Here is a 16,995-nt window from a genome sequence, read left to right as displayed (position 1 = left end):
CCTTACGAAATAAAACTCTCTCAGCCCGATATTTCACTTCAGCAGGCTTTTTAATGATGTTGTACGCGTTATAAGAACTAGTATGCGTGTGTTCAAATAAAAAAAACCGTTAAATATGAGCGATTATATTTATCGGGGTGTGATTATTGATCAGGCATATGTTTAGGCAGCCACTCAGTGCAGCAAGCACGTGCGCAAAGATCTCTGCTAGTGGCTGTGTGTGTGTGTGTGTGTGTGTGTGTGTGTGTGTATATGTGTGGGGGGAGTGACTGAGAAGCAGCACTTGTTCTGCCCTTAGCATCCTGTTGTGTGGAAGTGCAAGTACGATTTCTGTTTTTTATTTTTGCATCTCATTTTCATAAAATTCATCGTAATCGTAAATACGTCGTAAAGGAAACGCTAGTTAACGCGCATTTGCATTCGTAGATAATCAAAACAAGCTATCTTTAGGTAGCTAGCTCGTTAAATGTCCATTCATTCCCATTAGAGGCCGCCTGCTGCTGCTCCTTTGTCACAGAGGAAAAGCTAATGTTAGCTTAGCTCGTCTCCAGGCCCGTCCTGTAAAAAACCTAAAACTCACTAAATTATTTCTGGAGTTGTTGGTTTTATTTATTTGAGCTTTAACGCGCCTGTAGGTCGTTAAAATCGATTCATTTGTATTGAGTGTTTTTGGGCTAAATTGCTAGCTAAAAGCAGGAACTCAAACCAAAATAAACAGTCAAGCGTGTTTTCCTCGTTGGGGGATGATGTAAAAATTCAGTTTAACTTCCTTTTTATTTACGAAATAGTTGACTCATCTTTTTCAGGCTGACATAATCCCTTACGACACAAAACATACATGCGTCGTAGTAATTAGTATCAAGCTGATGCAAGTTATGAGGATAATATGTAACGTTATTTTAAAAGGAGGATCATGTCTATTTGAGAAGGATAAATGGATGTTATCATGAAAATATAATTGATTTTTGTTTGTATTTGTGGTTGTTTGCCTTATGATAACTGAAGGTCAAAGTTTATCCAACTTTTCATTTGGTATGTTACTCGCTGAGCTTCAGCACCAGAAGTGGAGTAAGTAAGTTACACCATCCGTTCCGTCTAGGGCACAATGCAGAAATAGCAAGAGGAACCACATGGTGCTGAGGGTTTCCTCTGGGTGCTAACCTCCCATTTATACTGAACAAAATTATAAACTCAACATGCAACAATCTTACTTTGAAAATGTTACTTAGTTCCAGTTCATATAAGTAAATCATTCTTGGCAAAGGAGAAATCCTCAGGAACAGGGATGTAAACAAATTTGTGCACTTTTTTTTTTTTTTTTGAAAGAAAAATATGATATATTATGTTTTAGCTCATGAAACATGGGACCAAAACCTAACATGTTGCATTAATGTTGTTGCTCAGTATAGATCGATTCAACATGTCACATTTAATTGGTGCTTGTCTCCAAAGCATCTTACAGCTCTAGGAGTTGGTGCTGAAACAGTTCATCAGTCGATCAACAGACACATTTTTAGTCATTTATCAAGTAAAAGTACCAAACATTTGCTACTTACAGCTTCACAAATGCAAAGATTTGCTGCTTTTCTCCGTTTTATGTCATAAAATAAATACTTTGTTTTTGTTTTTGTTTTTTTTGGCTGCTGCAATTTAAAGAATCACTTTGGGTTCTGGTAACTTGTGATGGACATTTGTCTTCATTTTTGACATTTTGTAGACTAAACGGGTAATGAAAATAATGGTTAGTTGCAGCCCTATTAATAATATATCTATTTTTTGTATGGGTGGCCCTGGAATCAGACTCCTAACCCCATTCAGCTACACCAGCTTCCTTAATAGATGCATCTATTTAGATACAGGTCTGGTATTTGGCAATTCCCCAAATATCTCCTCTGGCTTTTACCGTTCCAGGCTTGAAGAGACCTCCAAACTTCTTCTAATTTTTGTGATTTCAATTTGGGCCTCTAACACACGTTCCAGCACAAAGTATTGGTCGTTTTCTGCAGTGATGCATGTTGTTGTAGTATTAGACACTTGATAGTTTAATGCTGTTTGAGTTAAATTCTCCCTCCTGTGTCTTTCCCAGCGGCGCGTGTGTTGCTGTGTGTGCGTGTTGTGTGTCTGCGAGGTGTGTTTGCTGTCAGAGCGAGCTCAACGATGAAGAGGGGGAAGAACGAAGAGGCGGCTGCAGACGGGGAGAATGACAACGGCACCGGTACTACAGCAGGCACTCTTACACACTCAGAGTTGTGCGATTGCATATTCTCTCGTGCATTAAAAAAAGTACAAAAGCGTACACTGTTACGCATTCAAAAACACAATCAAGAACTATTTTGTAGTATTTTGTTTCCCAGGGCCTAACATAGAGGCATGCACACACACACACAGTTCTTTACCTTAACTACTATAATAGATTTTTGTCTTTATCATCAATAAAATAATCATCAATAATCCATTTATTGTTATTTAAGTTTTAATTATTTCTTTTTTCGTCATGCAAGAGATGTCAAGAGATGTATTCATGATTGTTATTAATGTAGTTTGTTCGTATTATTTAAGTATTTCCTAGGTTTCGCAAGTTTCTCGCTAACAAAGATTTTATAAAGTGTTATTGCATACACTTACGCATTCCAAAAAGTACTATAGCATATATTCTTACACATTCAGAACGGTGCACTTAATTACACTATTAAAAGTACAATTTCAGTACATTCTTATGCATTAAAAAAAGTAGCGTTGCGTACACTCTTACACATTTAAATAGTGAAGAGGGAATGTCTCGAATGACGTCTAGGCACTTGACTCTTGAAAATTCAAAAGCTTAAGAGTTGAGTTCCTTAGCTTTATTGAATACTTTTGCCCTCTTCTTCATGTTTTGGATGTTTGAATACCTCCTGCAGCATTCTTCCTCTGTGGTACTTCGTAGACGCTCATACACACTTGAAACCTCCTAAAACCTCCTCTTTTCTAACTAGTACAAATCTGACTTGTTGCTTTCATCACAACCTCATACCCCCCCTCTGTGTTTCCCCTCACAGCGCCTGCGAAGAAAGGGAAGAAGGCGAAGGAACCGGAGGCTCCCATACTGTACGAAGATCCTCCTGACAAAACCACCAGCAAAGACGGACGCGACGCCAACATGAAGATCACCTCCTGGAACGTGGACGGGCTGCGGGCCTGGGTGAAGAAGAAGGGCCTGGATGTGAGTTTCACATCAACCTGAGAACCCAAAGACGCAGAAATTAGTCGTCAATTTGTAGGAATGATAAAAATGTTTTGAGACTGGTCATAAATGGCTAAGAGCAGGGATCTAGTGGAGGGTAAACCCACCTTTTTAACTGCAGAATAGAGTTTACCGACCTGTTATAGGCTTAAATAAATCTATATGGCTTAAATTCATAGTATATGTCATAGTAAGTAGTTTAAGATTAATGTCAGTTATATGACTGCCAACTCTGCCATATTACTTATGTGGATGAAGATTATTCTTCAGCGACAAATATAAGAATATGCAAGATGATGATGGGATCTAAAACAGAAAATGTGCAGTCGTATGTATATCAGGACAGTAGAAGATTTTTCCATACTTTTTTGGTGCAAGTCCCAAACTTTTCAAGACCTGGAAATGACCAAATTCCTCTTTCCATACATGTCCAGACCTGTTTACTCCACCCTGCCTTAAGGAGCTGCTGACACTAAAAGAATTTAATCAGTCTGGGTTTCAGTGGAGAGTTTTAGTGTCCCATGATGCTCTAAATCAGTTATTCTCAACCTTTTTCATATCACGGACCCCTGATTTAATCCACATTAGAGCCACGGACCTCCATTTGATGAGATTTTGTCTCTCTGACCCAAGAATATTTTTATTGTCAGATATGATTTTGTCCAGAATTCCATGACTATGTATTGTAGGTAGAGAGATAACAGAGAAACTATGATCAAAACAGTCATTCTTCTACATTCTCTAATTGTGTTCACTTCTTATAAATGAAATAATGCTGAAGTCAAATAATTCATCAACTTGCTGGGGACCTCAAGGACCCCTGTTGGTCCCCGGACCCCACGTTGAGAACCATCGCTCTAAATGCAGAAACACTGAATACTTTACATTTTTTGGCATGAAAATGGTCAAACTTCAGTCTAAAAATATTGGTGTCGGTTCTCAAAAACCCATATTGGTTGAATCCGTAGGGGTCGAACCTTAACGTATGATGTAACTTGCGTATGGGACAAGGCAGTAATGCGTTAAGACTTGTGTTTTCCTTCCCAGTGGGTGCGTGAGGAGGCTCCGGACGTCTTGTGCCTGCAGGAGACCAAGTGTGCGGAGAAGGCGCTGCCTGCCGAGATCACCTCCATGCCCGAGTATCCACACAAGTACTGGTGCGGCTCGGAGGAGAAGGAGGGCTACAGTGGGGTCGCCATGCTCTGCAAGACCGAGCCGATCAACGTCACCTACGGCATCGGTGAGCGGACAGCAGGACTCACTGTTTGGCTGCTTGCTGTCGTCTTGTCTCTGTGTTTTTCATAGTTGTTTGCTACACTGAACAAAAAATATAAACGCAACACTTTTGTTTTTGCTCCCATTTTTCATGAGTTGAAATAAAAGATCTAAGACTTTTTCTATGCACACAAAAGGCTTATTTCTCTCAAATTTTGTTCACAAAATTGTGACCATCCCAAGGCACACCTGTGCAATAATCATGCTGTTTAATCAGCATCTTGATATGCCACACCTGTCAGGTGGATGGATTATCTTGGCAAAGGAGAAGTGCTCACTAACATGGATTTAAACAAATTTGTGAACAAAATTTGAGAGAAGTAAGCCTTTTGTGTGCATAGAAAGAGTCTTAGATCTTTTATTTCAACTCATGAAAAATGGGAGCAAAAACAAGTCTTGCGGTTATATTTTTGTTCAGTATATATACATTTTGATAGTTGCAAAGTTCCTTCAAAGGTCTGGAAAGTCTTAATCTATGGAAGAATAAAAGCTGTATTTGGCAACTTTGCACATTGGCAGCTCCAAATAACAATGAGAGATCCCCGTTTGAAAAATCTGAACTTCAGTTCCAAGAAATCCTGTAAGGTGATGTCAGTAAACTGTTTACCAGCCCGGCCAGTCTGAGATACTTTAATGCCAAAGGAAACAAGACGAGAGGAAAAGTTTCGTTAAGTTTTGATATGACTTCCCATCAATGACCATACCTGACACCAGAATTTCATTTGGGCAAACAGGATGAATCTATGGGGTCTCAATTAGTGGGAAGGCTGATAAACTTTGTGCAGTTTAACATCCAAATTTTGCCAGTTCACCTTTTATAAGTTGATCATTTCCAGGTCTTGAAAAGTTTGAAAATTGCACAAAAAATTAATTGAAAAGTTTAGTAAAATATTGTTCTGAGCCAGTATATACATCTACGCATTTTATGTAGTTACAGACCCACTGTCAGTCACATATTGTATGATTTGTTGTTGGGAAGAAGAATCTTAAGCTGTAGAGCAACATGGCCTGGCTGACAGTCATTATCCATCCCCGATCACTTATCATAGTGAATGCAACAAAATCTACCAAAACAAATCTGGATATAGTCGGGATAATGTGTGCAATTTTGAAACTGAAAATGCATGAACCCTGGTGTGTCTGCATGTACTTCTTTACTGAACCTCCTCTACCAATCCCTCAGGCAAGGAGGAGCACGACAAGGAGGGCCGCGTCATCACCGCCGAGTTCCCCGCCTTCTTCCTGGTGACGGCCTACGTGCCGAACGCCAGTCGGGGCCTGGTGCGCCTGGACTACCGCAAGACCTGGGACGTGGACTTCCGGGCGTACCTGAGCGACCTGGACAAGCGCAAGCCGCTGGTGCTGTGCGGCGACCTGAACGTGGCCCACGAGGAGATCGACCTGAAGAACCCCAAGGGGAACAAGAAGAACGCCGGCTTCACCCCCGAGGAGCGCGAGGGCTTCGGCCAGCTGCTGGAGGCCGGTTTCGCCGACAGCTTCCGCGAGCTGTACCCGGAGCAGGCCTACGCCTACACCTTCTGGACCTACATGATGAACGCCCGCTCGAAGAACGTGGGCTGGCGGCTCGACTACTTCGTGCTGTCCTCCGCCCTGCTGCCGGGCCTCTGCGACAGCAAGATCCGCAACAAGGCGATGGGAAGCGACCACTGCCCCATTACTCTGCACATAGCCGTGTAGGTTACCGTCTGGTGCCAAGTCCGTCTACCACAGTGGTCTCTAACTACGTGCCAACAAGAGCCAGGTGTGTGGATTTTCATTCCAAAAAAAAAAAAAACTACAGCAGCTAATTGATCCTCTCTGGATGACGATGTGTTAAACAGTGAAATCAGCTGCTGTAGTGTTTAGTTAGGAAGGAAAACCTGCACACACACACGGCTCTACATGACACATATTTTGGTAGGGATGGGACGATATTCTTATCTCGCAATACGATTCGATGTGTGATATGGGGTTCACGATTCAATACAAAAGCGATACAAGGTAATAAATAAAAGTTCAGTGACAACAAAGGCTGTGCAGAATTATGTTTATTTCTGAGCCACAAATCTTTCTAGCGATGCCGTTGGCTTGCTAGAATGTAAACAAAGATTTAAAAATGTCATTCCAAAGTGCAAATAATATAATTTGGATGGAGAGCTTGTGAAAGAGCGATGGGCAAGCCGTCTCATTTGTGATTACTGCAGCAGAATAAAATGGAGCTAATATCGCGATTCATTTTTCTGCCCCACGATACGTATTGTCACGTTTTTGTGTTGCGATATATCGTCCCATCCCTAGTAGTTGGAGAACACTGGTGTAGCGAGTCAAGCTCATTAGTTACAGCATTGCTACTGCCATGCATCGTCTTCACTCTGTTGTTCTTGACACCGTTGTTCCCTGACTCACTGAAACTTACTCTGTATGCCGGTGCGCTCTCCATCAGAGCGACGCAGCAGCTACTGGGAGGGAAAAGTCGCAAATATTTCACGGGTGAATTCCCACTCGAGTTCACACTGTTCCAGTAGATTCAGGGGTGAGAAGTAGCAGCTCGATTGTGTAGTACTTTATCTTTTTTTTTCTGTTTTCTGATGATGACGATTTACTGAAACATTCAAAAAAAATGTATTCCATGTCATTGTAAGACACAAAGCATAATGCCCACTTGTCCTCTTTCTGGAATAGATGTTAGTCACTAGACCCTGTGCTTTAGACCTCAATTTCCTTTTGGCTATATTGTAAACAAGATGCAACACTACACTCTCAAACAAGCTGATTTTCAATGAGTTTTTTGTTATTGTTTGAAACCAAAACAATGTCGTTAATGGAAGATGTAACGGATTAACTTCTAGCACAATATGCACCTGGACAGAGTGGATACAGCAAGATGATTTTGTATTTTGGTTTTATGCCTCTCTTCCGAACAAGTGTTCAATTTTCTGTTGTAAAACATGCCCACACTTCTCAATAAAGACTGAATTTGTATTAGTACCTGTTTCTGTTCATTATTTGAACTTGGTATTAGCTTTATGAAAGGCAAAACAAAGTGATATCACAATGCGTTTGCATGTGTTCCTGCGTTCAGGGAACTGGAAAATCAAATGCACTCGGAAAAAGGAAAAAAATTAGGGACATTCAACACATGAAAGTAGTTTCAATGCTAGATGGAGAGGTTACCAGTAGTTACACAGTACTTAAAGAAGATTTGGGCAAGAAGAGTCATTTCAGCAATAATATCTGAACTTTTTTTTTCCAGTGTTCACAGTAATCTATAATCTTGCCCTTTACGTTTTCAAACAAATAACTATGTAAACTTCATGGTATGTGTTCGTTGGTGCATTTTGAGGTGATACGACTGCTTGAATCCTTTTCCACATTCCACACAGAGGTACGGTTTCTCGCCCGTGTGCGTTCGTTGGTGTCTTTTCAGCCGATTGGCACTGAGGAAGCTCTTGTCGCACTCGGTGCAGGAGTACGGGCGGATGCCGGTGTGGTAGCGCAGGTGGATGGTCAGGTAGCAGGACTGGGTGAACTTCTTCCCGCAGTGGGGGCACTGAAAAGGCTTGTGGCCGGTGTGGAAGCGCTCGTGCTTCAGAAGCTCGGCGTGGGAGAAGAAACCCTTCCCGCAGTCGGAGCAGAGGAACGGCCTCTCGCCCGAATGCGTCAGCTCGTGTCGGATCAGAGTCGCCTTGTAGACGAAGCTCTTGTCGCACTGGGAGCAGCTGAAGACGTTTTCCCTGGTGTGGCAGCGCTCGTGCTTCTTCATGTTGCGTTCCCTTTTGAAGCTCTTGCCGCAGAAGGAACACATGAAGGGCATCTCCTCCGAGTGGATCTTCATGTGGCTCAGCAAGCCGCCCTTGTAGAGGAACCCCTTGTCGCACTGCGTGCACCGGTGCGGCCGCTCTTTCTGGTGGATGCGTTGGTGCGCCGTGAGGGCGGCCTTGTAGGCGAAGCTCTTTCCGCAGTTGCAGGTGTGCAGCTTCTCCTCCTGGTGGGTCTGGAGGTGCCGGTTGAGGTGGCTGGCAGAGCTGAAGCCCAGGTCACACTGCGGACATTTGTACAGCCGCTCCATCTTGTCGGCGTCTTCTCCGTGGGTCTTCAGGTGCCTCACCAGCGCAGACTTCCAAGCAAACGCCCGTCCACACTCGGTACACAGGTACTCGCCGTTCTCCATGTGCGTGCTCTTGTGTTCCCGCTGAGCCGCCAGCGACTTGAAGAGCTCCCCGCAGATCAGACACTGGTACTTGCGTCCGTCCTTGTGCGTTTGCTTGTGCCTCTCCAGTGACTGCTTGAAGGAGAAGCGCCGCCCGCACTGAGAGCAAAGGTAGGGCTGCTCGCCGGTGTGGATGCGGCGGTGGGCTTTCAGTAAGGACTGGAACTTGAAGCTCTTGTCGCAGTCTGGGCAGCAGAAGCGGCCTTCTTCGTCTGCGAGCGGCCGAGGGGACGACTTGTCCTCCTCTGCCTCGTCAGAATGAACCTTGTCAATGTGATCCTGGACCTGCACTTCATCTGTGTGGCAGAAGGAGCACTCAGGACAGGAGAAAGCAGGTGATGATCCATCCGCCACAGAACCTTATGGAGAAATGATATGGTGGTTTTAGTTTAGTTCTGTGGTTGATTGTTGATCAGTTAGATCTAGTTAGGTTAATTCTCTGTAAAGTCCTTTGAGACAGGCTGGGATAAAGAGCTACTGAAATAAACAAACTTGAACTTATGCTGCAGGCTCACCTTCATCACCATCCTTTGTTGAGACGATGGGTGACCCATAGGAGTGTTCTGCACTGTTAACGAGAAAGACAAAATAAGCCAGATGCACTTGAGCTGCTTAATGATATATTAAACATAAATACTTATGCTAATTAAGTCCTTAATTAAGCCAATTAATGCATTAGTTAACAACTGTTTCTATGTCAACATACTTTACACATCTTCACATAACACAAGGGTGGTGTTAATACAAACTTAAAGCATTAACGTCATAAAGAAGCTGCATTTTGACAGCATCTTGCTTCCTTAAATGTGATCTACTTTCTGTTGAAACAGGATTTTGAGGCGGGACATAACGCAGGGAGGGAATCACTCAAAAGTGTAAACCAATCCGGATATCAGTTTTTTTGGCATAAATTGTCAAATAACTTTATGGTATGATAGTTATAAGAAGCTAAAAGGGTGAAAAAGTAATTTTCAATATCAGTGTGACTTTAAAAGGACTCTAAAAGGAGGTCGTTTTCAGTTTTCTCTCATTAATATGCAAATATTTTCAACAAGGTGGTCCAAAATCTAGTCACAACATTTATGCTATAGGGAGAACCTGTGGTGTAAGTATGAAGTTTCTATCATGTATTGTTCTTGAGTTATTGTGTAACAGGTATGTGTCTACATACAGACACATGTCACCATGACGGCATAATGTCCATAAAACAATTAGATGTGAATGAAACCAATGGTGACACAAGAATATTGGTATGAAATAGGGCTGCAACTAACGATTATTTTCATTGTCGATTAATCTGTCGATTATTTTCTCGATTAATCGATAAGTTGTTTGGTCTATAAAATGTCAGAAAATGGTGAAAAATGTGGATCAGTGTTTCCCAAAGCCCAAGATGACGTCCTCAAATGTCTTGTTTTGTCCACAACCCAAAGATATTCAGTTTACTGTCATAGAGGAGTAAAGAAACCAGAAAATATTCACATTTAAGAAGCTGGAATCAACTCAAACTCAAACCGATTAATCGATTATCAAAATAGTTGGCGATTAATTTAATAGTTGACAACTAATCGATTAATCGTTGCAGCTCTAATATGAAATGAATGTAAACAGTCAGCTGTGTTTTTACCTGTTGAAAGGCACCGGCTTCAAATCTGGCAGCCTCACTGTGGCCTCCAGTCTTCTCGCAGGAGCTGAAACTTTCCCCATGCGCTTCTGCAAATTTATCACCTGGATCTTCATGGTGGGTTTGCGTTTGCGCCCGCTGGTGCGGACCTTGACCTCGTCTACGAGCTCCGGGACCGGGCCTCCGGGCTCGGGGGGACGCTCGCCGCTCTGACCCTCTGCTTCCTCCGCGTCGCCGTTCTCGCCGTCCGCCGCTTTCACCCGGCTTTCAGGCTCAGGAAGCGCAACAGCGGCAGCGGCCTCTTCGACTTTTTCTCCCACCTCTCGCTCGGCCTTGGGGCTCACCGCGGGTTCGTTCGAGTCGGGATCGTCTGTGTGAGTTTTCAGGTGTCTCGCCAGTGCCAGCTCCCAGTTGAATTTCTGGCTGCAGAGCGAGCACGCGTACAGGCCGTCCTCCGTGTGTTTTTGCTTGTGCTCCGTGCGGGCCGACAGCGACTGGAAGGTCTCCCCGCAGACGGCGCAGTCGTACTCCCGTCCGGTCTTGTGCGTGTGCCTGTGCCTGTCCAGGGATTGCCGGAAGGAGAAGCACCGCCCGCACTCGCCGCAGCGGTGCGGGCGCTCCCCGGTGTGGATGACCCGGTGCGCCGTCAGCGAAGAGGCGAACTTAAACCTCTTCTCACAGTCCGGGCAGTCGTGAGGTCCGGAGGAGGTTCTGTGCTGGGAGGACGCCGGGTCGTCCTCGGTTCCTTCCGGGTGGATCCGGTTCGTCGGACCGCCGTCGGGTTGTTCTCGTCTTGCTTCACCCTCCTCCTCTCCGGTCGTCTTCTCGGCCCGAGGCGTCTCCACGGACTCTTCCGGAAGCATCGCCGTCGGGTCTTCGGCCGCCGCGCCGACGTCCGTTCCTTCGAAGCAGCTCTCTCCGATCACCACCTCTATGTGTGCGCTCGTGTCTAGTTCGACCTCGGTGTAATCCGTCACTGTGATGATTTCCACCTCGTCCATGAACGATACGGCGTGCGTGTCGTCTCTGACAGGCAGTGGATCTGATTGGCTGTCTCGGTTGGGTTGTTCCGTGGGTTTTACCGCTCTGCTGGGGGGAACGGCAGCGAGGGAGGAAAGGATGCCGTCGCCCATCGCAGAAGGGGGAACTGCACATAAAAGAAGACAAGAATTATTCATTATTCAACCTTTATTTAGTTCGGGTTAGGGTTAGGGTTTTAGGCATGGGACGATATGAAAATTTAATGTCACGATTATCCTGGCCAAAATAATTGCGATTCACGATATTATCCTGATAATCATCAAAATATGCTTAAAACTCTTAAAATGGCACTAAAACATACTGGAATCACTTTACCTTACATTTTGTTAAACAAATATTTTTATTGCATCATAGGACACACATCTTTTTTTTGTGAGCAACCTTTTTAGTGAAAAACAAACAAGGACAGATTCAGACTCTCGCAAACACCCAGCAGGTAATCACAATGAGAGAAAAAAATCCATTAATAAAAAGAATCTACCTATCAACCTGATATCCAAGCATTCACATGGTTCAAAATAAATCAGGAAATCAATAGGACTGTACGTTAGTGAGCTAGACAGCTTTTTCAAGTCACTCGTGAGGATATTCACGCTCATGTGAGGATATTCACGATTATCCCGATAATGGAATTTCACCAATATAAAATTATCTTGAGTGTTTTTATCGCGATAAAAGATAAAATCTTATATCCTCCCATCCCTAGCCGAGATTATAGAGTTACAAACAACAAAGGGGAAAAAATAAACAAACAAAAATACTATTCTAAATGAGTCCGTCCTAGAGATGTTAAGAGTGCATCAATTGAAGCAGGTGCAATTAAAAGGTAACCAGAGTTGATATCCTTGATTGAAAATGTCCCAAAGGAACAAGTGAATGACAGACGGGAAGATGGCGTCACAGACTTGAGCGCTCACAGTGAAATACAGCACCAGGGGTTGTTGTAAGTAACTCACCATGTTGCTCTAAATGCCCGAGGTGTTTGTGGTGCTGCAGCAGATTCTTCAGGTCTGTGGGTTCAGAGACTGAATGCACACAATCCTCCAACACCGAGCCTGCAGCTCCGAGCCACGAGGCAGTCTGTGAGAGTCATGACAATGCACATAACCTCAGATCCATTACAATCAAAGGTGCTAAAAACTTGATGAAATAAAGGTAATGAATTCAGAAGAGGATTGAGACACATTACAGGTCAACGAATGTCTGTTTTACTTGCAATTACATTAATAACTACTCACTATTGCCAATTGCTATAACACAACCATGATCCAATCTATATCCAGTCCATAAATCTTTTCCATTGTCTGCTCTAAACAGCCGGTGTCTGGTAGCTCGTTCCTGGGAAAAATCCTCTGCCGGACAGGAAGTGATGTGTTTTAATTTGTTTGGAGTAAGCAGAAGAAGAACTGGGTAGTTAGCGTGAGCAGTGATAGCCACCATGGCTGAACAGACAAAGAAAAGAGAAAAAAACTCAAACTGCATCAACAGAAAATCCAAGCTCCGCCCACACTGTTTGACTGACAGGTGATCTCTGGGAAGTGCAGTGCAGAAACTAAGTGCCTTAGTATCCTTCTTTTGAAAGAGTGTTAAGAGTGAAAGAGCATCGATTTAGTAGTCTGATATCTCCTTCACTGTTTGTCTACATGAAATAATGACATCACTCACCTGCTCGAGGTCAGGAACTGGCAACAGCTGAGCCAGTCGACAGACAAACTCCCAAAACAGAGTCTGCAAGTCACGATCGTACTGTGGACCAAACTCAGCGGGGAAGACCTCCTGTGAGAGACAAAAAGAGATGCTGATGAAAACTCTTTTACCGAGTCACATCAATACTACGCCCAGGTCGGCTAGCTCTCCTGGTTCTGGAGCTGGTTAGAGAATTCATGTTAAAAAGGAAATTCATTAAAAAAAAAAATCTGAGAAATTTCGGAGCGGTAAACTTGGTGGTACGCACCAATTTGAGTCCAAAGTACAGTGAACATAATTTACATAGTGAATACAAAGAGTGGCATATAGGAAAACTAAAGATACATGTACATATAAACTACATATATACTATACTGCAATGGTTCTCAACGTGGGGTCTGGGGACCACCAGGGGTCCTTGAGGGGGTTCCAGGGGGTCCCCAGCAAATTGATGAATTGTTAAACTTCACCATTATTTAATTTAAAAGAAGTTAAGACAATTAGAGAATGTAGAAGAATATTTATTTTGATCATAGCTTCACTGTTATCTCTCTACCTAAAGTGCAGATAGTCATGGGATTCTGGACAAAAACATACAAATATTCTCAGATTTGGGTCAAATCTCATCAAATGGGGGTCCGTGGCTCTAATGTGGACTAATTTAGGGGTCCTTGATATGAAAAAGGGTGAGAATCACTGCTATACTGTATTCAGAAGTATTCATATTTCACCATAGCTGGGATTTTAAAAACTTTGACCAATGCAAAATGTTATGCAGTCTTTGACTTTCTGTTTTTACAAGAAGTTTTTAAATGCAACCACATGTTGTAAAGCCATGTGTACCGCCTGCCACTGATTGAGTGATGTTGCCTCACCAAGAAAAAGTTTTGTCTCTCTTCAGGGTCTTTGAGCAGACTCTGGATCAGCTCAGGAAAATTAGCCGCCGCTCCCTCCACTTCTACTTCTTTCAGCTGCAGCATGGGTAGAAACATTACAGATATTACAGATTAATATTGGATAACAGCTTAATTGATATGTGTGAATCGTACATGAGTTATGAAATGTTTTGGAAATGCACATAAAGTTAGGAATAGTATAGAATAAAAATTTAATTCTGATTTACATGACTAGGCAACACACTTTATATGGTTGTACACACCACTGCCATTTGTGATATTTGATGTTGTGAAGAATCATTTTAAACTTGTGACTGTCTTATTGCCACTATCAGCATACATCAACATAAACACACACACTGACCAAAGAAGAAATTTAGGTCTGGGTGGAAGAAACATTGGGATTTTGAAATGGAAAATGTGTAGGAACCCTGCTAGCACAATTTACAAGATCATCAAAGGGTGACAGGAATATTTTATTACATCTTTTATCAGTGAACTAGGACTTTATTCTACTGCTACTGTACTGAATAAGAGAGTCAGCTAAACCCCTAATGTAAAATATAATGTAAATATGTTACATTTCTTGATGTAACACCTGCCCTGCCAGTGTGCATCATAACATCAGTCCTTCCAGAGTGTAGACACTTACATCTCCCAGGCTGGGGCTCGATAGTTTCATCTTGTCCAGGTGAGATAAGACAAGTTCAGGTTCCACCAGTCGACTACGGCACAACTCAAGAATATACTGGTGGGAGAGGAAAAAAACAAATCAAACATCACATCAAAATGCTCCCAAATTCACATTCAATAATGTTCAAAACCTTTACTGTTGATGTGTCAGCTGGTTAAATGATTCTACAAAAGGAGGCAATTACAGTGTTTTTATTTTTACTGGCTTTTATTATTGTGTTATGTTGTTTATTGTTTCCCAAGTCTAGTGCTGCTTCAACAATTTAATTTCCCTTTGGGATAAATAAAGTATCTACCTATCTATCTAAATTTGTAAACCTGTAAACTGCACACATCTGTAAATCCTTAAATCTGTCAATAATCCACATATCAAGAATTATTTCTAGCCAACAGGAACTCTGTATTAGCATGATGGAACCACTGCTTTAATCTTCAGTATTCTCTATTTATTCTATTTTATCTACATCCTATTCATTGTTGCTTCAACGACAACAGAGTTTTCCCTTGGGGATGCATAGAATTGATTTGAGTCTTTATTTTATACAAGTGACAAATGGGTCAAAACTCTCAAAGCCTCAGTGTTCCTCCGCTGGTACTCACCCTGGCTCGTAAGCCCAGATCGAGTTGAGTCCTGTGTTTGTACATCAGCAGCTCTGGGACCATTTCCATCACCAAGGAGACAAACTCAGCCACTTTCCAGTAGTTCATGACATCTTGCTGCTTCACCACCTGCCACATGGAGGCTGTCATCAGCTGGAGAGGAGGGACCAGGAGGCGCAGCGACGGAAGAGGGAGCGGGGAACCTGCAACAGAGAAGCACTGAGACTGAAGGATGACAGAACTGACACATCCGTCCCATTTATCCCAATTCAGCTGCTCAAGTTTTCCTACTCTGAGTCCCATCTTATTTGTATGTTAGATTTCAAAATGGGAACAGTGATGTGTCCAAAAAATAAAAACAAAATCCACTGGTATTAGAATTGAGTAGATTGAAGAATTGAGAGTAAAAGACCTGCCTGAGGAGATAAGGCTAGCAGAATCAGTGACTTCTTTTAAATCACTTCTTAAAACCCATTTTTATAGACTTGCTTTTATGTGATGTCATCTTTTTATCTTTTATTGGCTTTTTCTTGTCTCTTTATCATCTTTTTATCGTCTTTCTATTGTCTTTTTACGTCTTTTATCTTTATTTTATCTTACTTTTATTCTAATATTTTATTTCTTTTGGTTTTCATCCTACGATTATACCATTGTTTACTTGAATGTTTGCTCTTTTCCACCTCTGTCCTCCTATGAATTTAATCCCTGTTTATTATTGTATTGCCTTTTAAATTAATAATTTGAGTCTTCTGCTTTTGTTTTGTCTGTCAAAGCACTTTGTAAACTCTGTTTATAAAGATGCTACATAAATAAAGTTATTATTATTGAAGACGTTTCGCCACTCATCTGAGAGGCTTCATCAGTTCTGCTGGGGAACAGACATATCAAACAGTGATGTGTTTTGAATGCAACCTTTATCAAAACATTGGGTGCATGTTCAATAGCAAAAACGTTCCTCAAACCAATGATGCCATGTTCGTGAGTGTACATGCTCCAACCAAATCCATAATGCAATAATGTACGCAAACGTATTTCTGAGTGTTGTTCATAAAGCGCCCACACTAATGTATCTTAACGTTTGTGCACTAATATGACGCTATAAAAGCCGAAAATACGCCAGGAAGCTAATTATGCTAACTTAGCTTGCGTAGAAGAACTCCGGTACCTCAGCTATTAAGGCAAGCATTTCCGAAATTTGTTATTGATGTAAGATGGTTTGTCAATTAACCAACCTATATAGACGACCCGGAAAACCTCTGAATCCATCTTCTCTCCTGCGATGTTGAAAGTTTAATGTTAGCCGGTTAGTTAGCTAGCTAGCTAGCTACCTAGCTTTAGTTGGCTACCACGACAAGGCGCAGCAAACATCGGGCGGAGGCAGCTATCTAACCGCAGCTGTCATCCTCCTCTTCTAAATAAGAAGCACTATAACTAAACGTGTGAATAACCGATACGTGACAAGCTGTAATCATCGCCTATATTTCGGCATTTTGTCCGAGGCTTCAAAACCGTTCAAAACAGAAAGAACAACAAACGTCATTTCCTGTACAGAATGAGTTCCTCGATCTCTTCTTCGGCCTTTTTAGGTTTTCTTCGGTGGTTTTAGCAGACCGTCGCATACTTTAGCGCCACCTATGGATACTATATAGTTAAACGTTTGTAGACGTTCTCAGTTGAATTTAACAGCAAACTTCGCTCCAGTTATTTTCACATAGATCTGTTTCGAATATGCTCTCTGATAAAGGCT

The 16,995-nt window shown here is 42.4% G+C and overlaps 2 protein-coding genes across 4 annotated transcripts; one reads left to right on the top strand and one right to left on the bottom strand.

The window, feature by feature from the left end:
- The first annotated feature begins 210 nt into the window (after window positions 1–210).
- On the top strand, window positions 211–7,656 carry apex1 (APEX nuclease (multifunctional DNA repair enzyme) 1). 3 transcript variants are annotated; one of them, XM_071538184.1, is made up of 5 exons: window positions 211–321; window positions 2,087–2,215; window positions 3,039–3,202; window positions 4,271–4,463; window positions 5,682–7,652. In XM_071538184.1, exons 2-5 carry the CDS (start codon window positions 2,158–2,160, stop codon window positions 6,194–6,196), a joined length of 930 nt encoding a protein of 309 aa, XP_071394285.1. In that variant the 5' UTR covers window positions 211–321; window positions 2,087–2,157; the 3' UTR covers window positions 6,197–7,652. The 3 variants fall into 3 exon arrangements, with proteins under 3 accessions (XP_071394285.1, XP_071394287.1, XP_071394284.1); XM_071538186.1 differs by lacking the exon at window positions 211–321 and adding an exon at window positions 969–1,072 and having other exon boundaries at window positions 5,682–7,654; XM_071538183.1 differs by lacking the exon at window positions 211–321 and adding an exon at window positions 1,017–1,068 and having other exon boundaries at window positions 5,682–7,656.
- Window positions 7,657–7,786: 130 nt separating this feature from the next.
- Window positions 7,787–16,778, bottom strand: LOC139660126 (zinc finger protein 11-like). The gene is made up of 9 exons (XM_071538182.1): window positions 16,481–16,778; window positions 15,249–15,451; window positions 14,608–14,703; window positions 13,935–14,030; window positions 13,039–13,149; window positions 12,330–12,453; window positions 10,336–11,479; window positions 9,224–9,276; window positions 7,787–9,067 (listed from the first exon to the last, which is right to left on the bottom strand). The coding sequence occupies exons 1-9, from the start codon at window positions 16,512–16,514 to the stop codon at window positions 7,800–7,802; spliced, it is 3,129 nt and encodes a 1,042-aa protein (XP_071394283.1). The 5' UTR covers window positions 16,515–16,778; the 3' UTR covers window positions 7,787–7,799.
- Window positions 16,779–16,995: the final 217 nt, after the last annotated feature.

Source organism: Centroberyx affinis, unplaced genomic scaffold, assembly GCF_046629955.1.
Source record: "Centroberyx affinis isolate AG114_WGS23_722 - 3 ecotype Tasmania unplaced genomic scaffold, CSIRO-AGI_Caff_v1 ptg003220l_1, whole genome shotgun sequence".
Taxonomy (NCBI): domain Eukaryota; kingdom Metazoa; phylum Chordata; class Actinopteri; order Beryciformes; family Berycidae; genus Centroberyx; species Centroberyx affinis.
The sequence above is the reverse complement of the archived record's forward strand: the minus strand, read 5'-3'. Positions and strand labels throughout refer to the sequence as shown.